The following is an 18,953-nucleotide window of genomic DNA, read 5'->3' as shown; positions in this document are numbered from 1 at the left end:
AATACTTAGATCTGTGCTACCTATCCTATGAACCACACCTCTCCAAACTCGTTCTGTGCTGCTCTACTTTACACAGCATCTTACTCCACTTTCTGCTGCTCTAACAGAACACCTGAGACTGGATAATTTATAAAGAAAAGAGATTGGGAGGGTAGAGGGGGAAGTGTCACTATGTTCCTAAATCTGCATATATGAAATACATGAAACTTGTGTAACTTAAACAAAATTTAAAAAAGAAAAGAGGTTTATTTAGCCCCTTTCCTCAGCTGCCGCCAAGGTGCTCGGTTCTTCCGAGGAAGCTAAGGCCGCGTTGGGGTGAGGCCCTCACTTCATCCTGCGACTAGCACCGCGCCCGGCAGCGCCAGCCCCGCACCATGGCCTCCGTCTCCGAGCTCGCCTGCATCTACTCCGCCCTCATCCTGCACGACGACGTGGTGACCGTCACGGAGGACAAGATAAACGCCCTCATTAAAGCAGCCGGCGTCAACGTGGAGCCCTTCTGGCCTGGCTTGTTCGCGAAGGCGCTGGCCAATGTCAACATTGGGAGCCTCATCTGCAACGTAGGGGCCGGGGGCCCTGCTCCAGCCGCTGGCGCAGCCCCGGCAGGAGGCCCTGCACCCGCGGCCGCCGCCGCCCCAGCTGAGGAGAAGAAGGTGGAAGCCAAGAAAGAAGAATCTGAGGAGTCTGATGACGACATGGGCTTCGGGCTTTTTGACTGAGCATTTTCTTGTTCAATAAAGAGCTCCACTCCTAAAAAAAAAAAAAAAAAAAAAAAAAAAAAAAAAAAAAAAAAAGAGGTTTATTTAGCTTGGCGGCTGGAAATCCAAGATCTGGTGGCTGCATTTGCTCAGCTTCTGGTGGGGGCCTTGTGCTGCCCCGCACACAGCAGAAGAGCAAAAGGGCAAGTGATATGCAGAGAGGAGGGGACACAGGGTGATAACAAGCTGCTCTTGCAATAACTAACCCACTCTGATGAGACCTGCATCAGTCCCTTCATGAGGACAGAGGCTTCATGACCCAAACACCTCTTAATGGCCCTAGCACCTCTCAGTACTACTACATTGGCAATTAAATTTTAATAGGAGGGATTTTTTTTTTTTGGAGGAAAAATGCATCAAAACCATTAACACACATGCTCCTTTCTGTTTTTTTTTTTTTTTTAAGATTTTATTTATTTGAAAAACATAGAGAGAGAGAGAGAGAGAGAGAGAGAGAGAGAATTTTACATCTGCTGGTTTACTCTCCAAATTGCCACAATGGCTGGGTCTGGCCAGGCTGAAGCCAGGAACCGGGAGCTTCATCCAGGTCGCCCATGTGTGTGGCAGTCTTCCGCTGCTTTCCCAGGTGGATTAGCAGGTAGCTAGATTGAATTGAAGCAGCTAGGACTGGAACCACTGCCCATATGGGATGCCAGCATCCTAGGTGGCAGCTTAACCCATTACACTAAAACTCCCGCCAATCTGTTATTAATATGCTATCTGTTGGGGTCTCAAGACTGAGGCTGGCCCCTGACCAGCAGGGAACAGTACAAGCACTCCCCAACAAGGCGAACGGTAAAGGTAAGGTCAACGGGTCAAGATCACAGGAAGCACCGTGAGTTCTGTGGAAGCAGGAACTACTTTATTGAGGAAGTGTACAGGCTTATGAGGCTTACAGAAGACATGCGCAGCAGGGGAGCCAATCAGTGAAAAGGTCATGCAGGCGTGGGTGGACCACGCACAGGGCATCTTAAGCAAAGTATAGGGATCATGCACTGTCCACGTGTTGGGAACTAAAGTGGACCTATCCCTGCAGGTGGTCTGATCTTACATGGCTTAACCGCAGCAGCCGCAAACACGCCCCTCGAACATCCGCCAGGCGCCATATTGCAATGGAGGTTTTAGGCAATGCCCAATAGGTATCATCTTTCTAAGCCCAGCCTGACTTATTAGAAGTCAGGTGACCAAATGGCCCAGTCACAAGTGTCAGCTCCACCCCACCCTAACGGGACTCGTTGTTCCCACTTCCTGACCGCCGCAAAGCTCTATAAGACCTGTTCTCCCAGTACAGGCTGCTGTTCTCTCTGTGCACGGGGAGGCAGCCTGTTGGGTGTCCCCCACTTGACAATAAACCTTTTCCCTTACTCTGGTGTTTGGTGTGTTTTGTGGTGGCCTTTCCTTTCACAATCCCCAAATGTCAACCCAACTTTAAAGAGTCTGATGGCGTACCAAGCCTTCTGGAGAATCTTTGCAAGTCTGCGACCCTTCCTATCTCTAACCTCTCAGGATAGGATGCTGCCCTTTCTCTGGGCCCCAGGGGCATCCATAGGGCAGTCATGACACTATGTCGTGGTCACTGGTCCCCCACCCCCACCCCATCGCCAGGTCCTGAGCTACTTGAAGACAGGTCCCCTTGGGGCCGGTGCTGTGGCTCGTGGATGAAGCAGCTGCCTGTAGTGCTGGCATCCTGTATAGGAGTCAGTTCAAGTCCCAGCTGCTCTACTTCTGACCCAGCTCTCTGCTGTGGCCTGGGAAAACAGTAGAGGATGGCCCAAGTCCTTGGGCCCCTGTGCCTGCCTGGGAGACCTGGAGAAAGCTCCTGACTCCTGGCTTCAGATGGGTGCAGCTGTGGCAGTTGCAGCCAATTGGAGAGTGAACCAGCAAATGGAAGACTTCTCTCTCTCTGCCTCTCCTCTCTGTAATTTTTTCAAATAAATAAATAAATCTTAAAAAAAAAAAAAAAGAAAAGCCCCAAGCATCAGTTACATGGGTTGAATTGAATTCCAGAGTGATAATTCTATATTACTATTTCCCGGTATATTTATGCTAAGCACCATGTATAATTTTGAAAATTCTTTTGAAATGAAAGGCTCTCTGTGGCAGACAGCTCAAGTACTAACCGAACAGATGAGACATAAAGAGCTCACTCTGACAGAAGATTCACCGACCCTCCTTCAACTCAAGTCAACAAGCTGTATGTCCTAATGCAGTTCCTGTTGCTGTAACAAGATTCCTGAGGCTGGCTACTTTATACAGAAAAGAGACTCATTTTCCTCACAGTATGAGAGCCCAAGATCATCGTGCCAACATCTAGTTGTCTCTGGTGAGGGCCTCCTGGCTGCGTTATACCATGGAGGGTGGCATCGTGTTGGCAGCCTGTGCGGAGGGGAGCTCTCAGGGGTGAGCACTTGCTGCAGTGGTTGGGTCACCACTTGGGATGTGTGTGTGCCCATAGCAGAGTGCCTGGAATGAGTCTTCACTACTCTACTTTTGACCAACTTCCTGCTAACGTACACCCTGGGAGGCAGCAGATGATGGCTCAAGTATTTGGGTTCCTGCCACCCTCTTTGGAGACCTGGATTGAGTTCTGGGATTCTGGCTTCAGGTTAGCCCAGTCCTGGCTGCTAATATTTGGATCATAAACCAGTGGATGGATGATTCTTTCTCTTTCTCTCTCTCTCTGCCTTTCAAATAAAATGGAAAAAAAAAAAACATGGAAATTTAAAAAAAAAGTGGGGAGGGGGGTGGATTTTCCATTGCTGAGACAGAAAGCAAGCAAGATTCAGGGGCCAGACTCCCCCTGAATCATGGTTCATAGTTCATGGTTCATGGGAACAAACCAGGGTTCCCCGAGACCAACATTAATCTCATCCACAGGTGAGGCTCCCAGTGACCTGATGACCCTCCACCAGGCCCCACCACTTCTTAAGGATTCCGCCCCTCTCGACATCACTACAGTGGGGACCAAGCTTCCAGCCCACACATCTTTGGAGGACATGCTGAAACCACAGCACCACTGTGGATCCAACTATCTATCAAAGAGAAATATAAAGTGGTTCATAGAACTAATTTAAGTCAGAAATGTGTTCCTAAATTTCTAAGAATGAGGTGACAAACTGAACTCTAAATTTACAGATCATTTCCTAGAAAGCAATGAGGTGTTAAGTTGAATGGTATTGGAACACATTGCTCTCCTGGTTGAATAATCCATGCCTTAGGCTGAATCTTTCTTCTGATGGAGACAACACGGAGATATAACTTAGCAATAAGTTATTGGTGACTCATTGAAGAAGAGGATATTGACTTTAAAACAATTTTTAAAATGTTTATTCAGTGGGGCTGGCACTGTAGTGTAGTAGGTTAAGCCATAGCCTGCACTGCTGGCATCCCATATGGGTACCAGTTTGAGTCCTGGCTGCTCCACTTCCAATCCAGCTCTCTGCTAATGTGCCTGGGAAAGCAGTGGAGAATGGCCCAAGTGTTTGGAGCCTTGCACCCATGTGGGAGACCCAGAAGCAGCTCCTGGCTCCTGGCTTGAGCCTGGCCCAGCTCCGACCATTGTGGCCATTTGTGGAGTGAACCAGTGATTGGAAGATATCTGTTTGTCTGTCTGTCTATCTCTCTCTCTGTAATTCTGCCTTTCAAAATAAAATAAATAAATCTTTTTCAAACAATATTTATCACTGATTTTCATTTCTTTTCAAAGGCAGAGAGACAGAAGGAGAGAGACTGGAAGAGAAAGATCCTCCATCCTCTGCTTCACTCCTCAAATGCCCACAATAGCAGGGGCTGGGCCAGGCCAAAGCCAGGGACATGAAATTCAATCTGCATTTCTCATGTGGGTGGCAGAGACCCAAGTACTTCCATCATCATCTGTTGCCTCCCACTGTCTGATGTAACTGGAAGCTGGAATCAGAAGCAGAGCTAGGACTAGAAACCAGGCACTTTTTATTTTTTTTAAAGAAAGATTTATTTATTTGAGAGGCAGAGTTACAGACAGAGAGAGGGTGAGACAGAGAGAAAGGTCTTCTATCCACTGGCTCACTCCCCAAATGGCCACAACAGTTAGAGCTGGGCCAATCCGAAGCCAGGAGCTTCTTCTGGGTCTCCCATGTGGGTGCAGGAGTCCAAGCACTTGGGCCATCTTCCACGACAGTCCCAGGCCATCATCAGAGATGCTAGATTGGAAGTAGAGCAGCTGGGACTCGAACTGGTGCCTATATGGGATGCCAGTGCCGCAAACGGAGGCTTAACCTACTACACTACAGTGCTGACCCCAAACCCAGGCACTTTGAAATGTTGTGGGCACTCTAAGCAACCTGATAGCTACTGAGGCAAAGGCTCAAAAATATTCTTTAACTACAGCTCATTTTCCTGAAAGATTTTTTTGGTTGTTTTCCATCTCAAGGTTTTTTTTTTTTTTTTTTTTTTTTTTTGACAGGCAGAGTGGAGAGTGAGAGAGAGAGACAGAGAGAAAGGTCTTCCTTTGCTGTTGGTTCACCCTCCAATGGCTGCCGCAGCCAGCGTGCTGCAGCCGGTGCACAGCACTGATCCAAAGGCAGGAGCCAGGTACTTATCCTGGTCTCCCATGGGGTGCAGGGCCCAAGCACCTGGGCCATCCTCCACTGCACTCCCTGGCCACAGCAGAGAGCTGGCCTGGAAGAGGGGCAACCGGGACAGAATCCGGCGCCCCGACCGAGACTAGAAGCCGGTGTGCCGGCGCCGCAAGGCGGAGGATTAGCCTGTTGAGGCGCGGCACTGGCTTTCCATCTCAAGTTTTAAAACCTTTGAAACCAAGGACCTGGAATAAGGAGGGTAAAATAGTTGGGATCATGGCTGCTTTTGGCTATGGAATTTGGAGTAAGCTGGTAAGATATGTGACACAATATGTTCAGCTCATACCAATCAAGAAAGGACATACTTAGTATGCTTTATGAGTCAGGCATAATGCTTAAAGCTGGAAATAAGTGCTCATGTTCACCATCAAGTGCTAACTGTGCACATCATAATAGGAGACTGAATAAAGTGTCGTTATAGGTACTAAGAATGTGATCTTAATAATATCTGGTCTTCATGAAAGAGATGATGGTAAAGCCATTTCTGAGAGACTAAATGGGAGTTCAACAATCAAAGAGGGGCTGGGTGTTGTGGTGCTGTGGGTTAAGCCCTGCTTGCAATCCCAGCATCCCATCTCATAGTGTGGTTCAAATTCTGGCAGTTCTGTTTCTGATCCAGCTTCCTGCTAAAGCGCCTGGGAGGGCAGCCAGACATGGCCCAGGTGCTTGGGTCCCTGCCACTGACCTGGGAGACCGGGGTGGAGTTCCTGGCTCCTGGCTTCAGGCTGGCCCAGCTCTGGCCGATGCGATCATTTTGGAATTAAACCAGCAGATGAATGATCTCTCTCTCTCTCTCTTTCTCTCTCTCTCTCTCTCTCTCTCTCTCTCTCTGTGTGTGTGTGTCTCCCTTTCTCTGTAACTCTGCCTTTCAAATAAACAAATAAATGCATCTTGTACAAAGCGTTTGAGGAAAGGGCCATTCTGGTTAGGATTTGGTGTGGCTAGGGTCATGAGAAACTTAGTGTCACTAGAAACAGAAACTGATGACAAGGAAGTGCCAGCAGGAGGAGATGTGAGGGACAGTGGGGCCTGGGGCTAGAGAAGCATTTGGGGCCAAATTTTAAAAGGCTTTGGGTGCAGGAAGAAGGAATTCAGTCTTTATTCAGAGGGCACTAGGGAATCATGGAGCATTTAAAGCAGTGACACAACGAGATTTATTACACCTGTTCCGTTCTTGGCACTATCTACCATGGGTGTTTATTCATGTGCCTCCATTCTCACAAATCTCACTATGCACTTTCTGATTAGTTCTCAAAGATCTTATAAAGAGAAAGAAGATCAAGGAAGCAGCAGCAGGGCTGGGAGTGTATGATTAGGTAGAAGGGCTTGCAAAGAAGGCTCCCGACTTTGTGCCTTCAGGGAACTTTTCAAGTTGGCTTCTTGGAGTAGCCTGGCCATTTGCTCTCTCCCTCTCCTGCGGTTTCCCTCACTAACCCCAGGCTTCTATCCCAGTGTCCTCTGCAGCACAATGGGCTCACTCTGTCTTCTCAAGTGCATACAGATCACTGTGCACAAATCTAAGTTCATGGTCTCACAGGACCCAGTTCAGCTCCAGAGTCCCACGTTGGCAGGCTCTTGTCATCATCAGGCTCCTTTCCTGATTTCTTAGCCTCCCTTCTACCTCCTCAGGCTTAAAGTCAGACTTATATTTCTTAATTTTTAAATTTATTTGAAAGGCAGACTGATAGAGAGGGAAAGACAGAGAGAGGAGGATATTCTCTCTGCTGGTTTACTCCCCAAATGGCCACCATGGCTAGGGCTGGGCCAGGAGTCCCATCCAGGTCTCCCATGTTGGGTGCCAGGGGCCTAAGTGCTTGAGCCAGCTTCTCTGCTTTCCCAGGCACATTAGCAAGGAACTGGATCGGAAGCAGAGCAGCCGGGATTGGAACTGCTGCCTTGATGTGAGGCGTTGAATAGCAGGCTTAACCCGCCACATCACAATGCCAGCCCCAGAGTTATAGTTCTTAACACCCTCAAGTCATATATATATACAATCTTATATCTGATATATTTGCATATCATTGAAAAAGTGACCCTGTGTGAGGCAGGTGGGTTTATTGTGGCCATTATTTTTCCTAATGAGAAAACTAAAGGCCAATGAGCAACTTTCTTGTGTCCTATTATTAAGACACAATTGGGACAAGAATCCAAATTTTTAACTTTAAATCACCATGTTATTTCCCAAATATTCCTGGAAACTTCTGTGCACACCTTCTCCATTCCAAGTCAACATCAGTCTTTCAACACTATCCAAGGTTCTTCATTGCTCTGAATTTTGTGCCTGAGTTATCTAAAAGGAAAAACCCAGCTGTTGGTCATTCTCCAGAAAACACAGGAGCCTCTTGACTCCTGTTCCTCACTCCCCAGTTTCTCTAAAATCCCAAACCCTTTTACCTCTCAGAGTGGTGGAAACAAAGGTCTACTCTAAGTTTTACTGAATCCTAGGAAGAAAACAACCCATAGCAAAGACATATCTAAATACCCGTTACATTCGGATTCAAAATTTATTTTATTTATTTGAAAGGCAGAGAAACAGAGAGCTCCTATCTGCTGGTTCACCTTTAACACCCACAACGGCTGGGGCTGGCCCAGGCAGAAGCCAGGAGCTAGGAACTCAATCCAGGTCTCCCGTGTGAATGGCAGGGACCTAAGGACTTGAGCCATCACTTGCTGCTTCTCAGGATCATTAACAGGAAGCTGAGGGGCCGGCGCTGTGGTGTAGTGTGTAAAGCCTCCGCCTGTGGTGCCAGCATCCCAAATGGGCGCAGGTTCGAGTCCTGGCTGCTCTACTTCCCATCCAGCTCTCTGCTATGGCCTGGGAAGGCCGTAGAAGACGGCCCAAGTCCTTGGGCTCCTGCATCCATGTAGGAGACCCGGAAGAAGCTCCTGGCTCCTGGTTCGGATTGGCTCAGCTCTGGCTGTTGCAGCCATTTGGAGATGAGCCAGCGGATGGAAGGTCTCTCTCTCTCTCTCTCTGCACCTCTCCTTCTCTCTCTGTGTAACTCTGACTTTCAAGTAAATAAATAAATCTTTGGGAAAAAAAAAACAGGAAGCTGAAACAGGGAATGGAGGTGGAACTCGAACCCAGGCACTCCAACATAGGATGTGGGCATCCCAAGCAGTGTCTTAGTCACCACACCAAAACCTGCCCCATGTTTTGATTATAAATCCATCCCATCCATGTAAGATTGGATACAATATTTTTCCAAAGGCTGCTACATCAGGGATTTTTACATATGAAGGATCTTCATAAAGTTCATGGAAAAATGGATATTATGAAAAAAAAGTTACACATGGATTTAAAAAAAGGTTTTGCACCAAAATAAAACTTACCTCTCAATTCTATTTTCCATGAACTTTTTAAAGTATCTTTCTGTCATGAAACATCTATATGGAAAAGATCATCTGTATTTTAAAAGAAAGCGAAGAGAGCTGAAGGAAACAGAAGCGAAGGGCAGTGCGGGCTGCTTCCTTCTTTTAAATGCCATGTGCCTGCCAGGCTGGAGCCTGTGTAGGTAGGGGAAGTAGCTCAAAGTGGGCTGCGAGAACCACAAAGGGTTCGCCAACTCAGCCACTGAGTTAGGAAGAAAATGGGTGACCCTGACTTCTAGCAGCTCTTGTGAACTTGTCTTCATCAGGTTCACCCGCGTACACTGTGTTAACCCAGAGTTGCTGATAACTCATCTATCTCAGGCAGGTGAAACTAGGTAAAGGCAACCACCAACTTCAGTTTCATGCTTCCCTTGAGCCAATGGAAAGAAGGACACACATCTTCTCCATGTAGATGAGTTGGAGTCAGATTCTTTCCCTCCAACGCTAAGCCTGGCCTAACAATATTACCAGAAAATCTCCTGGGAACCTCTCTTTTTTTTTAAGATTTATTTATTTATTTGAAAGTCAGAGTTACAGAGAGGAGAGGCAGAGAGAGAAAGATCTTCCATCTGATAGTTCACTCCCCAGTTGGCCGCAATGGCCGGGGCTGCATCGATCCGAAGCCAGAAGCCAGGAGCTTCTTCCGGGTCTCCCACACAGGTGCAGGGGCCCAAGGACTTGGGCCATCTTCCACTGCTTTCCCAGGCCACAGCAGAGAGCTGGATCAGAAGAGGAGCAGCTGGGATATGGGATATGGGATATATGGGATGCCGGTACTTCAGACCAGGGTGTTAACCTGCTGTGCCCCAGTGCCAGCCCCATGGCACCTCTTTACATATTAAAAAAAAAAAAAAAGGATGAGGAGAATAGGTGTGGTCTGTAGTGCACCCTTCTAGCCTTTTGGTTTGGGGATCATAAAAGGCAAAAGAAAGAAAGTTATTAAAAGGAGATTCAAACTGCACTCGTTAGGGAAAACATCTCTCTTGCCATGAAAGTAATTATGCAAGCAAGCCAGACCATTAAAAAAATCATTTTATTTATTTGAAAGGCAGAGAGAGAGAGATATCTTTCCACTAGTTCACCCCCAAATGGCAACAGTTGGGGCTGAGCCAAGCCAAAGCTAGGAGCCTAGAACTCCATCTAGGTCCCCCCCCAAACCCATTATGGGTGGCAGGTTCCCAAGCACTTAGGCCATCTTCTGCTGCCTTCCCAGGTGCATTAATAGGGAGCTGGATTGGGTGGAGCAGCAGGGACTCAAACTGTGATATGGGATGCCAGTATCACAGGTGGCAGCTTAACCCACTGCACCATAGTGCCAGACCCAGTAGAACTATTTTAATATTTATATTTTCCTCAATGGATTCCTTTTATCAAATGACAAGCAGCTATATATATAAAGTGCAACATGTGGGTATATTTGATATACATCATTGACATCCTGTGTTTATTAAAGACTTCAATGGATAGGCTATTGTCCTAGGGAAGATTCTATGAGAAGACCAAAAAGTTCATAGAGGGGCCCGTGCTGTGGTGCAGCAGGTTAAAGCCAGGGCCTGCAGCACTGGCATTCCATATGGGTGCAGATTCAAGTCCTGGCTGCTCCACTTCTGATCTGGCTCCCTGCTAATGTGTCTGAGAAAGCAGCGGAGAGTGGCCCAAGTGCTTGGGTCCCTGCACCTGTGTGGGAGATCCAGCAGGAGCTCCTGGCTGCTGGCTTTGGCCTAGTCCAGCTCCAGTTGTTGAGGCCATTTGGGGAGTGAACCAGTGGATGGTTCATTCTTTCTCTCTCTGTCTCTACCTCTCTCTGTAACTCTACCTTTCAAATAAATAAAATAAATCTTTTTTAAAAATTCATGGAAAATGGAATTTAAAGATAAGTTTATTTCCATGCCAAAAAGGTTTTAAATCTGTGCAGTTTTTTCATAATACATATTTTTCCACGAACTTTTTGAAGCTTCCTTATACTAGAAGTTAATCCCAAAATGGTTTCTGTGAATGCTAGTTTCTATACTACCTTATAAGAGAGAAGAAAATTGATTTTATTGACTCGTTTTTAGTTCCAAAGGCTATTTATTTATTAATGAGGCAGGGAGACAGAGAAAGAGAGAAACAAAGAGAGCTTTCACTCACTGGTTCACTCCCCACACGCCTGCAGTGGCCTCAGGCAGGACCTAGGCACCCAATCCAAGTACAGAGAGCCAGCTCCTTGCACTCCCAGGGTGCACGGCAGCTCATAGCTGGAATTGGCTCTGGAGCCAGGACTCAGATTTAAGCACTCCAAAAAGGGCTCTCAGCTTCCCAACTGGGGTCTCAACTGTTAGGCTAAACACCCGCCCATACCACTACGTGTTCATTCTTCTCCGTTGCTGACCTCTTCTGTCTGGTGAACTCGGCTTTCTTCTCTCCCACCTGTCAACATCAGACACTTTAGGGTTCCTGCTACTACAGTCATACTTCCATTTCTAGGCCTGCCCACCCCTTCCTCCCAGTCTCACTGGCTGCCTCTCTTCCCTGAACATGGCTAGATGGGAACAGAAGCTTTCATTGACTAAACAGTCCTGAGCTCTTGAACTTTTGTGCCGATGAATAAGATGACCTTTTTTCACTTGTTCATTTTAATAACAAAATACACCATCACTCTGGAAAGATAACAAGGCACTCACAAATACATGGATTGTCTCCCATGCCTCAGTTCACACCAAAGATCTTGGAGATCTGTGACTGCACTATTTTATTTTTTGTTATGTTTAAGGGTTCTTCAAAAACTTCATGGAAATGCCTATATCAAAAGAGCATTGTGGGGCTGGCGCCATGGCTCACTTGGCTAATCCTCCACCTGCGGCGCTGGCACCCTGGGTTCTAGTCCCGGTTGGGGCACCGGATTCTGTCCTGGTTACTTTGGATCGGTGCAGTGCTGTAGCGGCCATTTGGGGAGTGAACCAGCGGAAGGAAGACCTGTTTCTCTCTCTCTCACTGTCTAACTCTGCCTGTCAAAAAAAAAAAAAAGAGCATTGTGAATTTTCAAATTCTGGGCACAAAAATAAACCCATTTTTAATTCCATTTTCCATGAGCTTTTGAATTTCCCTTGTGTGTTCTTATCGCGGATGAGGCACAAAGCTCTGCATCTCCCCCTAGTGGTTTCTGTTAGTGACTGCCTTTCACGTCTGCAGTTTCCCAGTTCCAATCAGACCCAACCCAATGCTGCTACAATGATCCACAACTACTGTGCCTCTCTACCTCCTGCAAAATAAAACCCAAACTCCTTGGCATGCTCCACTTGAAATTCCAATACTAAAAACCTCTAGTTTTTAAAGCCAGATGCATTCTCTTCCCACCCTTCCACCTGGGTTTAGTCTATTCTGTGCTCTTCGTATCCCGTCCTTCCCAGTAATTATGTGTATTTGTGCTCACTTCATCTCTCAGATGGTCTTGTAAGGCTCTGGAGAGCAGGGAGGGACAATGTTATTGTCATCTTCCTGTTGTCCACAACTCCTTGTATACATCAAATATATTCAACACGTATCCATACGATTGGATAAAAAAGATTCAATGGTAATGACATTAAAAGTCAGAATTAATTTTTCTAAAGATTTATTTATTTACTTGCAAGGCAGAATTATGGGGCTGACGCTGTGGCGTAGCAGGTAAAACTGCTGCCTCCAGTGCTGGCATCCCATATGGGCGCCGGTTCGAGTCCTGGCTGCTCCACTTCCCATCCAGCTCTCTGCTATGGCCTGGGAAAGCAGTAGAAGATGGCCCAAGTCCTTGGGCCCCTGAACCCGCATGGGAGACCTAGAGGTCCTGGCTCCTGGCAGCTCTGGCCGTTGCGGTCAATTGGGGAGTGACCCAGCAGATGGAAGACTTTCTCCCTCTCTCTGTTATTCTGTCTTTCAAATACACAAAATAAATCTTAAAGACAGAAAGGATTCCAATATTCCCACCGAGAGTCCCCGCTGGAGTAGCTGGGGGTATGATGAAGACAGGTGGATGGCACAGCGACAACACAGGGGTTCTTACTCAGGTTAATCATATCGTTGTGAATACTAAGACGCTGTCAATTCAGTCGGAAAGTTTGGAGATTGGCAGGGTTGGAAAATGATGCAGGGATACTTGACCGGGGGTTTTCTACCTACACGGGGCTTGCCTGCCACGCAGGTGCCTCCGCGAGGCACAGGGCGAGAGAAACACGTTCGTTTCCACGGCCAAGTCCTCCAGAGGGCGTTGGGATGGCCATCGCTCAGTAACCATTTAGGTGTTCTTTAGAAGAGGTTCCCTGCAAAGTTCCAAGTGCCTCTTCCCAAACGTTCATTCACCTGCTGAGACCTGGCCTCATGACTCTCGCTGCCCCACAAAGCGGTTCGGCAAGGTAGTAAGTGTTATCATTTCGGTTTTCCACATAAGCCGAGGCAGCAGGAAACAATGTCCGGTCGTGAGTCTCGTCAGCCTAAGATCAGGAAAGCGCCGTCGGGAACTTGGCCGAGTCCAGGATCCACTTTCCCTTCCCGCCACACCGGTCACCTCACGGCCCGTGCCTGTTTTCTCCGAAGCTTTAGGACGTCGGGCGCCTTCCCCACCGGTCTCGCCCGTGGCGCCACGCCCAGCCCCTAACAACAGTTGCTAAGGGGCGGAGACTTCGAATGCTTTCGGGATACCAAACACCGCGGGGGCCGAACACTCGGCGCGCAGGCGGCAACCGGCTCTTCTTCAGCTCTCGCGAGAGTTCGTCTTCCCGGAAGCGCCGGAGGACGCTCCCAGTGGACGGCTCCGCGATGTGTGGGGACTGTGTGGAGAAGGAATATCCCAATCGGGTGAGCGAGTGGCTGACAAGAACTTCCCGCAGCCTTGGCGCGCGGCTGGCCCTCGAGGCTTCGAACAGCGCCGGCCGGCCTTGCCCGGAAGCCCGGGCGCGGGGCGGAGCAGGCCGCACGGCCCGTTCCAGTGACCCTGTGGCTGTGCGGCGGTGGCCAGCGGCGGTCCGCGCCTTCTGCTCCCCGCCTGTGGCTGCTGTCAGCCGTCGTTCCTGAGAGCCAAGTCTGGAAATCGGGTTTCCTGGGTGTTGCTGCCTTTTACAGCTCCGCTCTCGGGCTCAGGAGGTCGCGAAGCGTGTCCGTGGTCGTTTATCCAGGGTGCACTTGTTTAATGTGTGCGTGTGTGCGCGCGCGCGCAACACTGGGTTGGTAAGGCCAGAAAGGAAAACTAAAGAAGAAATAAAAGGCAGTTCCCGTGCTACGTAAGAGCTTATCTTTGGGGAAGTATGGGGTGAATAAGCCGTGCGGAGCTGTCTGTAAATGCTATGCAAGTTTAGAGAAAGGGACCAGCCACAGGCAGTGAATGCATTCCTCCCCCAGTATCTTTGCATTTGGTCAGGAGGTAGGCGCCTCTGTAGTTGCTGCTTCCTCTTAATATTTCATGAGGAATACTCTCGTGTAGTACAACCACTTTGGAGAAAAGATTTCGTATTATCAAACGAAGTCAAAAGCAATGGCCCCGCCATTCCCGTTCGTGCATAGGCCCCCGGGGTTTGGGTCAGCGTGTTCGTAAGGACGTTATGACATTAATGTCGTGAGGACATGACTCACAGTGGTAGCTGGGATGCATTCCTAGAGCGGAGCACCATGAATGACCGAGCAGTGGGAGTGAGTGAATTCGAGCCGCGGTTCTCAGTCAGGATGATTGTGCCTCCCCTGGGGTGTTTGGCAGCCTCTGGAGACATCTGTGCTTCGGACACTAATGGGTGATGCTGCCAAACCTGCAACACGCAGGGCGGCCGCCACCACAACGAATGGTCCGCCCCAGTGTCAATGTGATGTGTTGAGGTGAGGAAGCGGAATTACACAGCTGCCTAAGTGAGGTTTTACAAGTAAATCTTCATGAAGGAGCCCATAATGTGTGATTCAAAAACAGGCGGAGTAAGATGTGCTCTTTAAGGATGTTCCTGGTGGTGGTAAAACTAAAAGCAAGCAAGCAGTTAACCATAGATCTGGACAGTGGTTACTGCTAAGGGGGTTAGCAAATGATCAGAAACAGATGAGGGCCAGGTTTCTGGGGTGCATGCAATGCTTTTTCTGCATTTTTGTTTTAAATTTTTATCTTATTTATTTGAAAAGCAGAGAGGTGGAGACTCTGGATGTCCCAGTAGAGCTAATTGGAAGACTTAAAAGTCATTGAGTTTAGATTTTACATTTTATACATGGGGGAGATATCAAAATAACTTTGAATAGGGAAATGGTTCTGAAATCTGTTTGTTTAGGAGAAGGAATCGTGGTTGTGTGTTGGAGTGATGAGGTGGACAGAATTTTATTTTTTTCAAGATTTATTTATTTGAGAGAGAGAGAGAAAATATCTTCCACCTGCTGGTTCACTCTCCAAATGGTTGCAATGGCCAGAGCTGGGCCAGGCTGAAGCTAGGAGTCAGGAGCTTCTTTTGGGTCTCCCATGTGGGTGCAGGGGCCCAAGGACTTGGGCCATCTTCTACTGCTTCCCCAGGCCATAGCAGAGAGCTGGATGGGAAGTGGAGCAGCCAGGACTCGAACCGGTGCCCATATGGGATGCAAGCACTGCAGGCAATGGCTTAACCTTCTATGCCATGGCCCCAGGCCAGCCCCGTTGGTGAAGAGAATTTTAAAAGGAAAGTACTGTGGAGCATATGGGAGCCAAGAGACAGCAGTAGTGTAGGCATGAGATAATGATGACTTCATTTCAAAAAAGAATTAGTGAGAGTCAACCAGTTTAATGTAAGAGGGAAGTGGGCAGGGCTGTGGATGATTTTAGAGTTTTCAGTGTAGGCAGCTGGAAAATTGGAAGTATCATGTCAGAAGTTAGAGGCATATGGGAAGAGCAACCAAAATTGGGGGGCAAATGGTCAAATTGTTTTGATCATACCTCATTTGAGGTTGCGAATATAACATCTGAGGAGTCAAGTGAAGGCACTTTTTAGTTCAAGATCAGATAGATGAGTCAGCCAGGTGGGCAAAAGAGAAAGGATTTGTTCTGTGAGTAAAGAATGTAGAGAGAATCAAGGACTGACCTTCAAAGAATAAATTGGGAAATAGGGTAGAAGGAAGACAGAGTGAAGGGCTCAGGTGACTGGGAAACCAGGACAGTGCCTTCAGAAGCACTGTTCTGAAATAAAGGTTGTCATGAGCAAGAATCAAACTTTTCTTTGGAATTTCAGAAGGTAGATAGAGAAATCATTAGTGGGTGGCTGTTATGATGATGTAGTATTTGAATCAGAATGAAGAACTTTCCAACAGATGTTCAGAAATGGAATGGGTAACTCAGAGGAATTGAGCTGTCTTCCAGTTGTTCTGTAGGTGCCATTTGGAATCTCAAGGACCCTTTGAATTCTGGGATTCTTTGAGGTCATGACAGATTTTTAAGAGCAGTAAGAATGGACGCCACTTTGTCCAGGGTTAACAAAGGAACGGTAATAGGATGACAGCAGCAAGGATGTTCCATTAATTCAGAAACCTTGGCAGAGAAAATGGATTTGCTTTTGGGAAGCTCTTAGTGCAGAATGAGTAAGTAATATTTAATTATTTATCGTTAGTTACATAAAGTTATCTGGAGGCTTGTGGTAAATGTTTTGCAGAGACTAGAAGTATACGGTACTGAATTTGTAATAAGGCTCTGGCCTTCTTGTAGTGTTAAAGAACTTGAACTCAAACATGAATCTAATTGGAAACTAATTTTATGAATTCAGATGTTTTTATACTCGTGAACCACTCAGAACACAACTGTGTTGCATTTGCTAAAATTATGGAGCAAGCGCAAAATTTTAATAAAATACTTTTCAGATCAAGCTGTAAATTAAGACTATATTTCATAAATTTCAAATTTCAGCTTTAAACTGCTTGGTAATACAGCAGCCATATAGAAATACATTAGATTAATTTGGATTAATCAGATGGAAAATAGCAGTGTAAGTTAGTGATATGTTTAAATTGAAAGTTGCATGTTTTATGTGTATCATTTCATGTTCTCATATTGCTGCATAGTAGATGGTATTAAACCATATTCAATTAAATGCTGAGTCAGGTATATGATTACTAAAACAAATGTATGCAAATGGGTACTTTAAAAATGATGTTTGGCATTTTAAAATGTATGATTCTAAATGCCTATTTTAAAAAAGAAAAGTTTGAATCAATAACATGACCTTCCACTTAAGATAGCAGAAAAACAAGAATAAACTAAAGCCAAAGCAAGCAGAAAGAAGGAAATAAAGATTAGTTGGGAAGTTAATGGGATAACAACAACAACAAAAAAGCAGGGACTAGCACTGTGGCGTAGCAGGTGAAGCCACCACCTGCAGTGCCAGCATCCCATATGGACGCTGGTTCGAATCCTGGCTGTTCCACTTCCCATCCAGCTCTATTCTATGGCCTTGGAAAGCAGTAGAAAATGGCCTAAGTCCTTGGGCCCCTGTACCTGTGTGGGAGACCCAAAAGAAGCTCCTGGCTCTGGATTGGTGTAACTCTGGTCATTGTGGCCAATTGGGGAGTGAAGCAGTGGATGTAAAAGCTCTCTCTCACTCACTCTGTCTCTCCTTCTTTCTCTGTGTAACTCTGCCTTTCAAATAAATAAATATTTAAAAAAAGAAAAGCAGTAAAGAAAATCAATAAAACTTGAAGTTGGTCCTTTAAAACTTTATTTTCCATTTTTAATTTTAGATATTCCCTGATAAAACATGTACATTAACTTATTTATTTTTGACAGGCAGAGTGGACAGTAAGAGAGAGAGAGACAGAGAAAGGTCTTCCTTTGCCATTGGCTCACCCTCCAATGGCCGCCGCGGCTGGCGCGCTGCAGCCGGCGCACTGCGCTGATCCGAAGCCAGGAGCCAGGTGCTTTTCCTGGTCTCCCATGGGGTGCAGGGCCCAAGCGCCTGGGCCATCCTCCACTGCACTTCCGGGCCTTAGCAGAGAGCTGGCCTGGAAGAGGGGCAACCGGGACAGAATCCGGCGCCCCGACCGGGACTAGAACCCAGTGTGCCGGCGCCACTAGGTGGAGGATTAGCCTATTGAGCCACTGCGCCGGCCTACATTAACTTATATAAACATTGACTGTTAACTGTACCATCTGGAAAGAATAAATTGATCTAATTCTTGTCAGAATATTTGCAGATTTCTCCAATTAATGAGATTTTGTAAGGTACTATTACACTGATTATCAAAATTCCAGCCATTTCTTTTTGCACACTTCTTTATCTTTGAGTTTTATTGATTTTCTCTACTGCTTTGCTTTTCTTTTCTTTTCTTTTCTTTTCTTTTCTTTTCTTTTCTTTTCTTTTCTTTTCTTTTCTTTTCTTTTCTTTTCTTTTCTTTTCTTTAATTTATTTATTTGAAAGGCAGAGCTACACAGAGAAAGGAGAGACAGAGTGAGAGAGAGATTTTATATCCTCTGCTTCACTCCCCAATTGGCCACAATGGCTAGAGCTACACCGATCCCACACTTTTAAAGATTTGTTTATTTATTTGAAGGTCAGAGTTACAGAGAGAGGAGAGACACAGAGAAATCTTCCACCTGCTGGTTCACTCCCCAAACGGTGCCAGTGACGGGGGCTGGTTGAAGCCAGGAGTTAGGCTCTTCTGGGTCTCCCACACGATTGCAGGAGCCCGGGAACTTGGGCAATCCTCCACTGCTTTCCCAGGCACATTAACAGGGTGCTTGATTGAAGCGGAGCAGCTGAGACTCAAACTGGTACCCACATAGGATGCTGGTGCTGCAGGCTGCAACTTAACCTGCTGCGCCACAATGCTGTTCCCCTCCAAATCACATTTTCTAAGGGTACTTAACATGTTGACTTTATTTCCTTCTTGAAACTGTGGTGGTTTACTTTTATTACCGTGGAGTTGATTTGAATTGTGTTCTTTTACCCTTCTATTATGGGAGCCTGTAAAGCTTCCTTGAATATTGTGGGCCTCAGTGTATGTTCCAAATTTGGATGTTAATAGCCTGGGCTCACATAATAAAAGAGCAATGTCTCTGAATGATGGTTACCCTCACTGCTTTCACAGACCAGGGCTCTTACAGTGTCCCGTAAGTTTTTTTTTTTTAAGGATGTGGATTTCTTTTTCTTTTCTTTTTTTTTTTTCTTAAGATATATTTATTTGAGAAGCAGAGTCAGAGAGAGGGAGAGTCAGTGAGAGAGAGATCTTCCATCCGTTAGTTCACTCTCCAAATGGCCATAACGGCTAGAGCTGG

General features: G+C 46.6%; 1 protein-coding gene and 1 pseudogene across 4 annotated transcripts in view; both read left to right on the top strand.

Moving 5' to 3' along the window:
• Window positions 1–252: 252 nt before the first annotated feature.
• Window positions 253–2,122, top strand: LOC138848825 (large ribosomal subunit protein P1 pseudogene; annotated as a pseudogene). Its single transcript, XR_016226410.1, has one exon. The product of XR_016226410.1 is annotated as a large ribosomal subunit protein P1 pseudogene (transcript).
• Window positions 2,123–13,462: 11,340 nt separating this feature from the next.
• CHURC1 (churchill domain containing 1) overlaps window positions 13,463–18,953 on the top strand; it is a 28,276-nt gene continuing 22,785 nt past the window's right edge. For all 3 annotated transcript variants that reach the window (XM_051838734.3, XM_051838737.3, XM_008251131.5), the window contains exon 1: window positions 13,463–13,555. In XM_051838734.3, the coding sequence (XP_051694694.3) occupies window positions 13,517–13,555 (39 nt within the window). In that variant the 5' untranslated portion in view covers window positions 13,463–13,516. The remainder of the gene's footprint in view (window positions 13,556–18,953) is intronic.

This window comes from Oryctolagus cuniculus, chromosome 20 (genome assembly GCF_051225735.1).
Source record: "Oryctolagus cuniculus isolate XC-2025 breed Fujian yellow rabbit chromosome 20, ASM5122573v1, whole genome shotgun sequence".
Lineage (NCBI taxonomy): Eukaryota > Metazoa > Chordata > Mammalia > Lagomorpha > Leporidae > Oryctolagus > Oryctolagus cuniculus.
The sequence above is the reverse complement of the archived record's forward strand: the minus strand, read 5'-3'. Positions and strand labels throughout refer to the sequence as shown.